The sequence below is a fragment of the Solanum stenotomum genome, chromosome 7 (genome assembly GCF_019186545.1).
Source record: "Solanum stenotomum isolate F172 chromosome 7, ASM1918654v1, whole genome shotgun sequence".
Lineage (NCBI taxonomy): Eukaryota > Viridiplantae > Streptophyta > Magnoliopsida > Solanales > Solanaceae > Solanum > Solanum stenotomum.
The window spans coordinates 57970755-57986965 of NC_064288.1; the positions used below are offsets into that span (position 1 = coordinate 57970755).

At 35.0% G+C, this 16211-nt stretch overlaps 1 protein-coding gene across 3 annotated transcripts; it reads right to left on the reverse strand.

Annotated features, from left to right (window-relative positions):
* Positions 1 to 1092: 1092 nt before the first annotated feature.
* Positions 1093 to 16028, reverse strand: LOC125871560 (actin-related protein 9). 3 transcript variants are annotated; one of them, XM_049552189.1, is made up of 21 exons: positions 15958 to 16028; positions 15802 to 15874; positions 15608 to 15717; positions 15388 to 15447; positions 15165 to 15230; positions 14834 to 14936; positions 13853 to 14061; positions 13439 to 13559; positions 10648 to 10712; positions 9397 to 9486; positions 8569 to 8619; positions 6809 to 6940; positions 6185 to 6274; positions 5752 to 5822; positions 5516 to 5679; positions 5394 to 5437; positions 5271 to 5320; positions 4923 to 4968; positions 3054 to 3104; positions 2204 to 2350; positions 1093 to 1488 (listed from the first exon to the last, which is right to left on the reverse strand). In XM_049552189.1, exons 1-20 carry the CDS (start codon positions 15958 to 15960, stop codon positions 2207 to 2209), a joined length of 1743 nt encoding a protein of 580 aa, XP_049408146.1. In that variant the 5' UTR covers positions 15961 to 16028; the 3' UTR covers positions 1093 to 1488; positions 2204 to 2206. The 3 variants fall into 3 exon arrangements, with proteins under 3 accessions (XP_049408146.1, XP_049408145.1, XP_049408144.1); XM_049552188.1 differs by having other exon boundaries at positions 13853 to 14064; XM_049552187.1 differs by having other exon boundaries at positions 13853 to 14067.
* Between the last annotated feature and the right edge of the window lie 183 nt (positions 16029 to 16211).

Sequence of the window (16211 nt, forward strand, 5' to 3'; positions counted from 1 at the left end):
AGCATAGACAAAAGAAGGAATCAATTAACCCCTAACACTAGTTTTTGTAACTTTACAAGATTTTCAAGAACATTTTTGACTCCACTAAAATAATTTATCCACACCCTTTAATCTTTATAGCATATTTTTTTTTTTTCTCTTAATTTATGTTTTAAGCAATTCACAATAGATCAACCAAATATGCCAAAAAATAAATAAATCGAGCTGTACAGGTATATTGTACGTAATCTTACTCTAATTTTTACTGAAAGTTGTTCCATGACTTGAATTCATAACCTCCTTATCACATAACAATAACTTTACCAGTTACTCCAGGGCTCCCTGACACTTTACTAATTGAAATATCACAATTTAATCTGTAATAATTGACGAGCTAAGTCTTCCATAACAATTAAATCACAGTTAAGCAGAAGTTTATTGATTCTTGATTAATTACTTCCTTGCTAGGATTAATTTGTAACCATTTTTATTTTTGGTGCACCAACTAATATTTTGAAAGTATTAATTCATAATTTTCTAAAGTAAATAAGAAATTATTAAAAAGCTGAGTTACTGAAGTGTGAAGTACATAAAACAGAAATTAGAAATCGTTTGTAAAATGACCATTTTAACCCCTCAATATCATTATCACTATTAAAAGATCACTAGTTTTCCATTGAAATTTACCACTGAAAAATGTTTGATAGTTATTCCCACCGATATTTTGATTGAACGTGAGGGAAAAAAAAATAGTGGCATCTTCATACGGTAACAATAGAAAGCTTCGATGAGTATCTACACTATTGAAAAGAATCACTATTTTCCCTCTAAAATTTCCCTGAAAAAAAAATTCACTAGTTATTTTCACAGATGTTTTAATTGATAGGTGAAAAAGAAAATAATAATAATATTTTCATATAAAAAAATTAGAAAGTTTCCGACCATTTCAGTGAGAATGGATATATCAACCAAAGGTCATAATTAAAAATAAGGGTCATGTGAAAGATTATGTTTCTCAATGTTTATAACTTAGACCAACGAAAAGGTCATCGAACTGTTCAGCTTTTGACCAATGCGCCGAATTTCGATGACTGCTTGGCTCTTCCTGCATGGTTTAATTTTGAATATAACACGATAATCATATTTTTATTTGACTAATTAAATTCCTCCCAAGTTAATTATTCACATCGAGGGTCAGCTAGCAAACCAATTCTATGAAAATTCCACAAAGTTAAGAATAAAATCGTCTTAAATAAGTTAGAATACCAAGATTAGTATAACCCTATAGTCTAACTTAAGTTTCCTAGAAATTAGGATGTACTTCAGATTGGCCTTGCTCAGTGATAATTCTTGAATAATTTTTCAGGTTTCAGGATTATCGAATCGTCGTTCACAAGGGCTACCACATGAGTCCAGAGGGAGGAGTGAGGCTTACAGTTCTTTCGTCTTCAAGATAAGCTAGCAAGCTCCAGTTTCGATCTTTATCAAATCTCATAACCCTGCAGAAAGCTGAACAACAAAGGAATTGAAAGAGAAATGTTAATAGTAATAACATTGCATGACCTATGGAAAGCATGCATATGTTTCAAGGCTACTGTATGAACCAGTGGGCGTGTACTCGACATATTTGTCCCACCTCTAAGAACATCCAACTGAGCAAAAGAAGGAAAAACGAGAAGAAGCAGAGAAGAGATGAAGCATTTACGACATAAGTAAAATATTTACTGCTTACTTATTGATTGAAATGAAATAATAATGTGTATAAATGGTGATCGTGGTGTCTAGATGTATCTCTCTATGCATACTCCTTGAATGTTTCTTCCATCTTGAACAATTCTGAATACACGTGCGACACAAAATATTGATGACCAAAACTAGTTCGGTTTTATACTTCCCAGTGTGATCTCTCAAAATCTCTCCTGCAATTACCACAGTATGAAAGCATACGCTCCTCTCTCTCTCCCCCCCCNCCCCCCCCCCCCCCCCAAAGCAGTCCAGCACTATAACAATAACAAGAAATCAGAAGGCAAGGACAAGAATTATGTCTTGACAGGATGAAAAGGAAAGATAATAATCGTAACCGTTCAATTCCCTCGTCAGTTCTAGATTAATCCCCCAACTCATCCCTTACCCTTCCCACTTATCTGAAGCAAAAATAAAAGCAAACGTATAAAACCTGAGTTGAAAATGAACATAGATAAATTAGAGTAACACTTATTTGTACCTCTTATGAATTCAGATAGCACATTGCCTGTGCTTGAAGATAACATGAATCCTTATACTTTCTCCCACTGCCAATGTGAATTCCATTTTTAATCCAGTCCTCACGATGAATCCAGGCCTCCCTACTAATATCAAGAATTCCGAGGATCTGCAGTGCATAGAAGTGATACTAACTCTATAGAGTCTCATTCAAACTTAAAAGTGAAGCATGGTACAAGATTTGGTTGAACAGGTATCACCTTATGCATCATTAAAAGAAAATCGTCTCAACAAGATAAGTACAATCCTGGATATAGCAATCTCAAATTGAGCTGGTGGTTATTGGAAAGAAGAATTCTACCAACTGTAATAGTGTACCATTTAGTATTCTTCAGGAACTAAGATTATTAAACAAAAAGCACAACACAATACAATGATTGTCCCTCTTGAAGATCTTGAATTGAGATGTTATTCATAAATTATGCACCAAAATAGGTTCAACGCAACAATAATCTGTAGCATCAACTGTTCTTTAAGCACTGTAGTGGAGTCTTACAGTTCAGTTGATGCGATTAGCAGCCCCATTACGCTGTTCAGACTCTTCAGTGCCATTTATTTCATTTGTGACAAAAACACACTTCAGGTAATCCTATAATAAATAGTTATTATTTATCAACTCCTTTTATTCCTTTTATAATTGTGGTGTGAGAGGTACCTTGGCTGCTTATTATTTACCACCTCCTTATAATAACTTATAATACAAAGCCCTAAATTGTATCAAAGCCATATTACCAGAATGTAGGATATAGCCGTTAAAAAAATAGTGTGATGGAAACTAAGCAGAACCTCTAATAAAAATAGTGTCTACTTACTGCTCCGCCTTTCCACGACACAAATGCTGGATTTGTTCTCGATTGCAAGACCTAATATATGTACATACAAACGTAAATGTAAATTCTTGACAGCAACTTACTATATAAAAAGAGAATAAAAGATGAGAAGAAAACAAAATGATGCAAGTCTGCAAGGACAGTAAGGGCCCCAAAAAAGGATGGGTACCCAAACACAATAGTTTCTATTGCACCTATTTGAGCCAAGATTCTTCAAAGTTCCATTCCAAATATTTACCCACACATGGTCCATTTTACATATGTATTTCAACAAGTTGGATTAGTTGACGAAGGAATCGACATACAGGGAAAAAATGGCAACAACGACAATCACTACGCTTCATATCCGTGCAAGTTGGTGTCGACTATATGAATCCGAAACAGAACAAAAAACACTTAAGAATTTGTCTTTTATCCATTCATTCCAAATATAAATCTTAAATAGATTGCTCTATCGTGACAACTATTTAATCCCTAATACTTTTTAAACCTCAAAATACTCTTTTCATAGAAAACACCTAACTCCCTCTTCATTCCATTTTCACCATTTGTTCTTCTCTCTTTTGTGCTTAGGTCTATTGCATTTATCATAAAATAATTTACATTTATTAAAAACAATCCTATCAAATCAATTTAGAGTAAATTGATACATAAGTTAATTTGTAGTTGAATCAATTAGAATTAACAATAGAGGAGTATACAAAGTTAATAGAGCTTATAAGCTAATGGCTCAGACAAACCAACAAATTAAAAATTGGCCATGGAAACAAATATGGAAAAGCAGAATACCCTACAAAGTATCTTGCTTTGTCTAGTTGTTTGCCAAGGAAGCAACTCTTACTCAAGACAATGTCATGAAGAGAGGGATAACCTTATGCTCTAGATGCTTTCTCTGTGGGGAGACTTTANTCTAGTTGTTTGCCAAGGAAGCAGCTCTTACTCAAGACAATGTCATGAAGAGAGGGATAACCTTATGCTCTAGATGCTTTCTCTGTGGGGAGACTTTAGAGAATGTAAATCATCTGTTTCTACACTGCAAGTACACTCAACAATTATGGAGGATTTTTTTGAGTCACAAAGGCATATCCTGGACAATGCCTGAGGAAGCAGGAGTACTGGCAAAAGACAGAGGCAGATGGAGACTTATCCCTGCTTCAATATGGTGGGTAATATGGAAAGAGAGGAACTCTAGGTGTTTTGAGAGCATAGAAAACAGTGTGCAGAAAGTGAAGCTCAACTGCATTTTGCTATTATGTTTTTGGTGTAATCAGTTATACTCAAATGATACTGTCTCTATAATTGATGTTTTAGACTCAATATAGCCATAGAGCAGTAAGAATTTGGGGGTTTTGTACATAAGGATTGATCAAAAGAAGAATCTACTTCAACCGATATGCCCCCTCCAACACATAATTACTTATTTATAAAATAATTTTTTTATACTTAAAAGGCATTATTAGTATGTGATGCTTATCAAATAATTTGTACTCATCAACAAGTGAGAGCAAGAGACGTGTATGTTTCCTAAGGAAATACCAAGGAACTCTTATATATTTATTTTTGGATTCTCCTTTCCCTTTTCAATTTGTTTTCCCCTTTTATGGTCTTCAGCATGCTGAAAACAATCTAAGCATCTGAAGGATATATTTAATATTTGAGAAGGCCAAACATATAATGAAACCTTAGGACGGTAATGGGGCAGGACTGATATAAATTTATTTGATTAAATTAAGAAGCCGGATTATGCATCTGGCAAAGAGAAGATATAAGGTACACAAGATTGTCTGCAAATGCATATTGAAGAACGACATAACAACTAGAATAGAAAGAAATCAAAAGCTCAAAACTTACCTCCACAGTGTCAATTGCTTCATGTGAAGGGATTGCATGTAAAACTCTGGATACGAAAGTGAGCAGTTAGCATAAAAGCATACTATTTTGTTAGAAACAAAAAACATCAAAGCATACTGATCTCCTAAACCATTTCTATAGCTTAGAAAATTTTGAACATTCTACTTATTAGCACTTCCCTGATAGCATGCCAAAATGCAGTCGCCTAATTATGCTTTAAAAATCTTCTAAACAGAGAGTGGAATATTCATTGATGATATGTATATATAATTATGTCCAACTTCTAGCAACAGGGGCATTGTTTTCTTTTTCTGTTTAAATTCAGGCAAAACTAGACTTGAAACAAACCTTTCCTCCACAGCAGGAATGAGACCATAAATCAATGCAGCTCCACCAATCTGAAGAGTTGAAAAATATCACGCTTCAAACCACATGACAATAACTATAGGTTAAATGCCTTAAACAACTAACCAATTGCATGCTGCAAAACAACTTTCTCTGTAGCTCAATACGCCCTGTCAATTGTAAGAAACAAGGCTCAGAAAGAGTATATCCAAAGTCTACCACATTATAGAATAGATTACTATTATCACCTGTCAAAAGAATGCTCTTTGTAATAGCTTCAGCAAGTCCAATAATATCTTCTTTCTTTGGCTTTGTTTGGAAAACTGGGTAGCTCTCCCACATCGGATATGCACCACCACCAGGGAAGTCCATGTGCCATGTGTCCTCAAGCATATCATCATAATCGTTAAACCTATTTAGATGCAATAACTGAGCACAGACGGAGGGAGAAAGGATTTAGTGACATCATATATACTTAACTTACCAAGAGCGGGGTGGCGGAGGATAGACATCTGGAACCAAAAGCATTGGGTAAAATAAACCCATTGGGGGAACCTGTATTAGCAAACTATCAGGCACTAATATCAACCCTTGTCAATTCAAGGTTTCATCTTTATCAGCAAGTACCAAATCTGCCTCTTTCTTTTGAATTTTAATTTTAGATTTTCATTGAATTATGATTAATAAATAACTTTTCTGGATTAGACAATTCAAGTTGTCAAACCATGACAAAAAACACTAGCTGCACTCCCTTGTAAGCAGTAACCTTGTGATATATTGCATTGAAAATGTTGCCCCAGAAAATTATGAGACATAAGCAGAATTTTATCTTCGAAGAGTTAGAATGTGAAAGTTAAGCAAATGGCATTAACAAAAGCAAAATAAATACAAGAAGATTTTGAGGTTAAGAGGTATACATTAAGAGCAGTCAGCCTAGTCTTATGAGATCCAGGTTGCATTCCATCTTCATATGAATGTACCATAGCAACAGCTTCTACTTCCCCCTCCTGGACAGTGGAATAAATTAAACATGCATTTAGGTGTTCATGTAAGGATGCATCATATTGATCAAGAGTTATTATAAACAGTGTGGTAGATTACAATAGAAAGTGATAAATCAAACAAATAGACTGAACATTATCCAATAATTGTCTCTATTCATCCCAAGGACACATTGGATATACATTCCCAGCTTCATATATTGATTACCAAACTGAGGAATATCCAGTAATGGGCAATACGTGTTTTTTTTGTTGAAAAAGTTTACTAGTATTATAAACATAGAAGTACACCAATAGTGAACTCCTGTAGTAATTACATCAAAAGTATAGAGGGTTTACCAAAAAGAAACTAAGCACCTATCTCCCTCATAAACTATCTAAGAATAGGGTGATGTCCCCCGGATCCTTGGGAATAGAATGGATACACCAATAGTAAAAGGTCACTAAACAATTCATTTTAATGCTTGGGCAATACGTGTTTCTAGCATATAAATGTTAAAAACCTTCAATTTGTATATTTCTACATATTAGGGAACTCACTTTGATCTGACAGTAGGACTCCTTAAGTCTGTTAAGCATCAGCAAATCTACAGGCTTTGACAGGGCATCAGTCCGAATAGGTGGCCATGTTTGATGATGCCTCTGAGTCCAGAGAAGGCATCTTGATATATCCTGTTAGAATTATTATTATTTTTAAAATGACAGATAGGTTGGCTAAGAAAGACGAAAGACAATTAAAAATCATTGAGGAAAGACTAAAGGAGAAGCCGAGAACTTAATAAATTGCTTCAAGCTTGACGCTGAAATGTGTAATCATCTCATCTAAAAGCTTAAGCCATTAATGAGAGCACATTTTTAGTTATTTAATTCTATTATGTATCAACACTTGAAGACAACCCCAGGTTTTTCCAAAAATTCCCTAGAGCTTTGCATCATTTATAAATTATAAAGACAAGGAGAAGAAAAGTTTGTTCCAGCATATAAGAACAAGGGATAGTTAAGTTTGTGCTAATTATCATAATATTGAACTTTGCATCATATGATAGATCTTTGGAATAAAGTTATAGAATATAGACTTGGGGATATTACAAAGGTGAAACCAGTTTGGATTCACCAGCAATAGATCTAAGATAGAAGTAACTTTAGAGGGAGAGGGAAATGATATAGAATTGACCTAGAAAAGGGTATGATAGAGTGTCAGGAAAAGTCTTTTGGGTGGGTGTATGAGAAGAAAAAAACACATAAAATATTAATATCTCACAAAAGACATGTATGAAAGAGCAGTTACAAATGTTAGAACTGCGAAAGGAGAAACAAAGGAGTCATGACTCTGAGTTTACACTAGAGATCTGCCTTGAGAGTTGAGCCCGTACTTAATTACCCTAATTATGGATGACTTAACAAAAACACATATAATAAGGTTTTGGTACATGCTATTTGCAGATGATATTGTATTAATAGATGAAACTAGCAAAGCAGCCAACCAAAATTTGGAACTATCAACTATGGAGAAGCAATTTGGAGACTAAAAGATTTAGAATATGTAGAAATAGACAAAATACAATGCGTTGCATTTTTAAACCTTATAATAACACTGAAGGTGAAGTGAGATCAGACGAGACTGTGATACTCAAATGCAAATAATTCAGAAATCCAGACTCAATATTCTGTGAGAATGGCATGATAAATAACAAGGTAACACAGAATTACAATGAGATGGTTGAAAAGGAAGATTAGTAGGGGTGCAATTATGCGATAGAAAAATACCTAACAAAGTGAAATTTAGAGAAAAATCAGTTGAGATTCTTTCGTTGTTGTTGCTACATTTATATCAAACAGTAAGTGTGAGATTTAGTGAATTTCTAGGTTTGAGAACCCTTAATTTTCCTTACAAGAAAAGTAATTTAGTTTGGAATAGAAAGGTCTAAAGATAGAGGAATGGATATAAGGGATTCATAAAGTCGGAACTAATTAGTTGGCATTAAGGCATAAGTGATTGACTAATTGAACAAGGATAAGACATTTCAGTTTCTCTATGCAAATCCCACTTGAGTTGTCAAGCATAAGCAGCCTATTGACAGCAAAACTATTCAATAGAAACATCCGATTAAACAAGTTCCCAGTTTATTATATGTCTCACCCTACTTAAAAAAGAAACTCAGATGGCATCTCCAAGAAATAAAAATGAAAATAACCTCTAGTATAAGCAAAGCATAAAAAAATAAAAAGAAAAAAAAAATTGAGCTTCTCGACTTTTTCACTCTGCAAAGTAAAATCCATACTTTTTACTGAATGCTCACCTCTCCACCAAACCGTAAAGATATCTGTGTTGTGGGTAGAACCACTCCATCCTGCCCAATAGCATCAACCATTAGCATATGAACACATGGTGGATCAGCATAAAGGTCAAATAGCAATTTTCAGATGTTCTTGTTAAAAAGCATAAGAATATCACAGAATTCTCTCTGCTTCCAGATTTATGTAACAGCAGATGTATAGACTGTAGGTCATCTACATAGATAACAAGGCATTGACAGAGCAATTGGGGAGACCAAGGGGCAGTTGCCCTGATATTCTTGCTTAAGAGTTAAGACACAGGATTCATGCTGAAGCAGTAATCACAGTGAAGTAATGACAATGAAAGATGTCACGCCAATGATAGAATAGCACTCTCAGAATCCCAATTTTCTTGTATAATTTTAACCTAGTATTGAGACTATGGGTAATGAGAAATTTTGTTATACTTGGGTGTGCATCAATAGCACTGATGGTACTGGATGTACTAATCATGATTCATGGCCTGTCATAATAGGTGGCGAGAGCCGTTCGGAAAATCTATTTAAGAAATAAAGAGGAAAGATACCATTACTGTGAGTCTGTGAAGAGTGATGCCTTAGTAACATGAATTACTTTCGGAACATTATCATGATTCATGTCCAGTTATAACCACCACCCACTTCCGCAACACACAAGGAAAAACCCTTGCAGTATGCCAGTATCAAAGTTACCAGAATCCTTATCCCGGATCCCATTTCTAATGCTGGAGTGCTATAAACAAAGCTGTAACAGAAAAGGGGCTTAATTGTAACTTTCCAACCATTTAGAAGGTAGAAATAAAGCCACCATACCTCAACACAGATAGCAGATGTCACTTGAGCTCCTAGGTTGACAATGCATGCTGTTGATAAACCATTTCCAAAAACTGCAGCAAGACCTTCCTGGTTTAACCAATTCAAACAGAACATGAGTAACAAAGAGGATTTCACACATTTTCATCCCTACTGTTTGATTACATGGTACAGTTAGCACTTCCAGTTAGTTGTTTTCAGTCATCTGCATTTCCAAGAACAGGCAATTGCATATTCAAGAGTAAAGTTTTCCTATTTCAGCAAACTTCTTAACATCCTGAATGTTTCTTCCTTAGCCCTCCTAAGGAAACTAATGGCACAACGATCAAGAAAGGAAGGGAGACTTTTAAAGCTTGTAGCATTAAACATGCCATAACATTTGTGTCACTATAAAAGTTTGTCATTAAGGATAAAATAGAAGGTTTGTGTTAATATTTCCTAACTTAGAAAACTCTCGGGTTTTTTTTAAACGAAGAAAAAATTGTCACAGGAACTGGAACCGAGGGGAGTAAATAATTTAGATCTTGGATTATCATAAGAGCCAACTAGGAAGGGGAAAACAAAACATTGATGAGACATCCTAAACATAGGATTTTTGGGAGCAGAATTATTAATTTAAATAGTACACCGTCCCACACCTCCTCCCACTATGCCCAACTTCAAATAAATAAGTGTTTCTAATATATTCTGACCCTTCTTTTTTCATTTCATCAAGAAGTAGGTGCTCCATAAGAAAGAAAGTGGGCCCATCGTTGGGCAAATTATTGCTAAACGTAATGGTGTACAAGATATATCTTCCTATTTTCCTTAAGTAAATGAAAATGAAATGTATCAATTTTGATCTACATCAAATAGCCTAAAACCAACTTTCAAGAAGTAGCTTAAAATTTCTAGAAAACTAAACGTGATCCCCTTTTAGAAAGTGCAGCAAGTCTATCAAGAAACTTGCAATGAGGGTAGTAATATGTAAGGTCTTCTATGATTATAGCTCTAAATGACACTGCTTAACAAATACATACCATACACACAAGTTTTATTGGTATTATTGTTGATTAGAAACATGGGGCAAGCAATTATCAGATCTTCATAAAAATAGAATGAAGTAATCTATATATTTCAAAGTTCATGCTGTCACGTATGTCGGTAGTTGGAAAATTTTATGAACAGGTTAATAAGAATGAAGGTTTAGGTCCAACTTGTGTGCATACAATCACTTAATAATGCCTAAAAAGTACAGCAACATAATATCACCTGGTGGACTACTGCTGAACCAAAGCGTAAGTCACGCAACACGATAGATAGCATTTCCTTGATTTCTGCTTTGCAAAAACAACAAGAAGTGTTACATTTTCTATAAGGAACAAAAAGTGCTATATCAACGATAGAAAGGGGTGATCATATGGTAAAGTCACAATCACATACAATAACATCGACAACAACTATGTGTAAATCCCAAACAAGTTGGATTCGGCTATATGAATCCTCACTGACCACGTCTACAGTCTTAGAAAACTCTTTTACCTTGTTTGTGCATGGACTATGAAGCCTCCTGTAAGCTTTTATGAAAGAAAAAGCACTCTCAGGAAATGGACACAAAACAAGAGAATAAAACATAAAAGATCCAATGACCAGTTTGGCCACTAGATTCCTTGTGATGAAGTACTATGAGGATAATGGATGGTTTGATTAACGAGTCAATGAAGGTGGTGAAATTTGAAAGAATTTCCAGGCAAAGAAAGTAAAATACAGAACTTCTATGTCACCCACCAGCACTGGCAAGTTAGCATAGAGACTGACATGAAATTAATGTTTTGTTCTTCTTCCTATTCGATCTGATGAAACTAAAATCTTTTTAAAATGTTCTATCACTGTTACGGTCCAATCTGGGTTCATCTATCCGAAGTAGGGATGGCAAAATGGGTAATATCTATGGTTATCCATCCAACCTAACCCATTTTAAATGGGTTGGATACCTGATGTTTTTTAAAAAAAAGAGTAAATATGAGTCAACCCATATTATCCACTTAAAGTATGGTAATTTAATGGGCAAAATAGATAAAAACTACAGGCTACAGCATATACTTTTTTTTTAACATAGGCTACAGCCATATAGTATTATGTTATTTCCTAGAATTTAGAAAGAAAGGAAAAAAGCAGGTTATAAATATTGTTTAGCATTTATTTGCCAGGAAACACAATGCCTTGCTAAATTCATTTCCTTGGAAATTTGTGAATGTGGTTTGACATAATAACTGAACTATAAGCATATTAATATTGTTGGATTGTTCAAAGGGAATAGTTGATGTTCTCTTGGTTCCCCAACAAAATAATGCGGTAGAGTAGCCACACAGTACATAAAACTAGTAATATGAGCTCTCTTGGTTCTATGATATAGTAGGTATTGTCTTGATACTATGATAATGATAATTTTGATCAGCTTTGGTTGGGTAATTTAGACCCACCATATTCCACAATGATAATATATTTTTTTTTTGATAACCGAGAAATTTGTCTGTGACCCGCCCTTTGGACCAATCACAGCCTTCTAAACTTAGTGGATAATGGGCCCGCCCCTCTACCCTTCTCCACTTAAATACCAGGCTTCGCTTTGCATGGTGTGGGGCTTGAACCTGTGACGTAAGCCACAAATCCTCCACCTTTTGCCACTTGAGCTAGGCCTTGGGGGCTTCCACAATGATAATATGGACAATAAGGATGTCCATATTATCCAGTGAGCAACCTATTTTTTATTCGTGTTAAATATGACTGGTCAGGTATTTTATCCATTTTTGTTTAACTCGTTTTCGACTTGTCCATATCCGACTCAATCCGTCCGTTTTCCACTCCTAATCCGAAGATTAGTCACTTACCAGCAATCCCTTAGACATTAACAACAACAACATACCCAGTGTAATCCCACAAGTGGGGTTTGGGCAGGTTAGGATGTACGCGGATTTTACCCTTACCTTTATGCGGTAGAGAGGTTGTTTTCAGTACATCCTACAAAAGAAATTAAAATGACAATCTGAGGAAACCATAGGGAAATTTCCTCTTCACCAAACTGTTGGGCTTCTCCATGGACAACAAGACCCTCTTTCAAAGTTCTTGCTTTGAATTCCGATTTTCCTAATTTCAAATCCACGTAATGGATGAGTTGAGAAATTTTCCGAGAAACCATTTTATGATGGGTAACTATCTTCAGCATTTGGAGAGGCAACAAAAACTTAAATGCTTGGAAAACTAGTCAAGATAAGGAAAAGGCAGAGGAAAAGTACTGATCTTTCCATTTCGTCATTTGGTGTTAGCAGTAGGAAGAGGAGGGAACATGGGGATATAATTTCCTTTTGGGCCTACAAATTTTAATTTCCCTTTCCTCTTCAATTTACCCACTTCTTTTACTTCTGCTCTCTTTTGCCTTACCTTCCCCGTTCCCAAAATCAGTGGAAACGAGACCAGAACAGCTCTTTGGATTCATCTCAATCTATTGTCAATTAAATTGATTATCCTCATTTCAGTCTGCAGGACAGCACATATGTAAGAGAACACACTACCACAATTTTTTTAAAATGATAGTGGTGTCCGGGCCAATTTGCGCAACTCTGAGCTAGTCCACCTACTACAGCACACAAGCACAAATGTTGGTAACCTGCCCACCAAGGCTGGAGCAGCTGGGGATTCCCACTGTCACACACACATATCTCTCTCTTGATAGTCCAATTAGTGGAGTATTTATTTTCTCTAGAACACTGAAACTTCACATTACTTCATCAATGAAAACAGGTGTCCCATGGATGACATTATGGCATTTTTACAAACCAACTCAGAGAAACACATAAGAGACCTTATGCACATGTGAATTAGCGAAGTTAGCTAGACTATGAGCAGTTAAATTCCAAGATCTAGTGGTGTATGCACCTTATAATATTTATTTCAAAATTGCAGATTTGACCAAAATAACAAGATTCTAGCCTAAAGATAAATTTACCAGAGTTCTGGTTTCAGACACAGAAAAAATGAAAAGGAAAAAATAGAGTATATATACCACGATTGTCAAATGTCTCTGGAATAACAAGGATTGCAGAATACATGTTTCTCTCATGATGAGGAATATGCAATTTCTCAACCAAAATCCACTCCCATATAGTATGCAGGTCTTCGAGAACCTAAAATTCCCCAAGTATTATATTAAAATAATGGTCACTGGACCTCTTGTTAATCTGAAAGAAGTTACATTTATACACCTTTCGAAAAACCAACAGAAAAGTTCTCAGAAAATCATGCCAATGCTCAATGAAAAAATTGTAAAGGGAAATCCAACATTGATTTCAAAAGTAGAGTTACTAATTTTTTTTTGAAACTTAAAAGTAAAGTTACTAATTTGTGAGTCACAACTGGAAGAAGCAGATGCACATCAAATTTTCCATGCATCTAAAGAAATCTTGAAACAAGATGTTACCTGCTGCGTCGGGTAATATTGAGATACATTCAGATGACCTCGGCGTATAGGACGCCGCAAGCAATATGGTTCAGTTGGGGGTATTCTTAAAGCTTCCTCTCCACATATGTACTCTCTATATTTACGTTCACTGGAATTAGGTTCAACCTTAATCTTGCTTTCCTTCAGAGTGGGCGACTCGCTGGTATCGCCCTCGTTGGGTACATCTTCTTCTGCTATTGCAAAACATACTTACTCATTCTTGAAATAAAGGTGTAAATAACAGAATAAACAAACTAAGCATGTTCTTGTACAAGCTCCTATTGAAAATCAAACAAAAGCTAAGCCAATCAGAAAATATCATCTCTCCGACATGGATGTTCTGATCAATTGAGTAGTATTCTCATGGTGTACAAGCCTTAAAATCTTTTATATGCACAATAGGTAGAAGCTGAATTTCCAGTAGAGATATAACCAAAGAGTTCTTAATATTCAAAACAAAAATTTTGAGAGAAAAATATTTCCAAGTCCAAAATTCAAGATTGGGTCATCAACTATGGAAGAGTTGCCGTATAATATCCTTGTCATAATGCTCATTGGCCATTTGAGAAGCTTGACATGGGAATATCAGATGATATCTAAACGCATAAAGATCTCCCAGAAAATATGAATTAGACCACCCACAGAAGCACTAGTAGAATTAGAGATGGGGAACCATTCGGCTGCTTTAGGCATTAATAGCAGAAAATATAGTCATGCCAGCTGGAACATAGGGCTACTTGCCAATCAACTAACTGGCTAGGACATCACTTGCAGACAAAGAAGAATGAGTAGTAGACTAAAAGAGTATTCAAACTCCATACAAAATATTGTGTATCTGTACATAAAACTGGTTTACAAGAAAACTATACACCACCTATAACTTTCAGCATTGACAATGCAACAGCCAAACCTGAATGAATAAATGCTTCATTCAAAGAATGAACAGGTTACAGTTCTTACCTGTTGTTGAAGAATGAGGGACACTTTTCTCGAAAACATCAGTCCAAGTGAACGCTGGCTCTTTCATGTTATTTTGCAGAGGATATGCGTCTACACGCCCCATCTGCGCAGATAAACACAAAAGCTTGTCGATAGAGGTATTCCAGAAAGCATGACTATAGATACTTTGTAATTCAACTAGTTTCGATTCCATTAAAATCTTCCTGATAAAATCTAGCTTCAAAACCTCCAATAACCACTCCTTACCACACATTTACATGGAAATCTTGCAGAATCCAAGAAAAAAAATTCATATTATACTTTAAAAAGCATAGAGAATTCTCCCTGGTACCTTGCGTGGATAAGAACTGTTAGCTACCTCCTCATCCAAAAATGGAATTCTCAATAGCGACGCAACCTGATAAAAAAAAAAGTGAAACATTGAAAATATATTACAAAATATTCATGTCATCGACCCATAAAGTTTCATATTTGTGCTTATATGATTAAACATATTTTTTTTCAAGCTCAAATATATAATTTAAACATTGTTTACTATATTTCATTGTACTTACAATGTCATACGCTCTTTCCCGTTCCATATGCTGTGCAGTTGTAACCTGAGAATTCAGCATCTAATCCACCAAAAAAAAGGATATCATCAAAACACATAAAAATACACCCTTGCAATATGATCAACAAACTAAAGATGACTTAAAACTTCAAAACTAAATTTTGCGAAAAATCACAAAAAACTGCATACTTAACTACAAAAATTCACAAAATTAGCCTTACTTGATCTTGAGCATTTCGTTTCGGTAACTGACTAGTGCGACGGGAAATGCAATGAGGTATATTGAATGGAGTGTCATGTTGAGCCAATCCTATTCTAATATTTGCGGAACCTAAATTACAGTGAAGTATTTTACTTAATTAGCTAACAGAAAAAAAAAATAAACTGGAAATTGAGAGAAGTTAGGGTTTAGTACCTGGATTGATGACGACGATATTGGACCCGCGTTCAGTGAAGATGTTAGTAGGAACTGCTGTTTTAGGGTAATCCTGCGTATAGAAACAAAAATTGTTAGATTGAGAAGAAGAATATAGAAGAGTGAAGTGTGTATAGCAATGGTGAAGATGAGCACCATGGCTAAAAGCTTGAGGGAGCAGAAAACGGTACTGATGAAGAAGGGGGTTAGCTTATATACTGTTTGGAATTGACCCGAAACTCAATTTCTGTACAAATTAATTTGACTCAACTTAAATTAGCTTAGTTGAGGTTCCTTGTTAGTTAATTCATGATTAATATTTCTTAAGAAAATTATTTTAACGGCCTAAATTGAAAACTTACTTTTTATTATTAGTACTCTTTGGATTTTTCTGAAACTTTTCTCCTAAA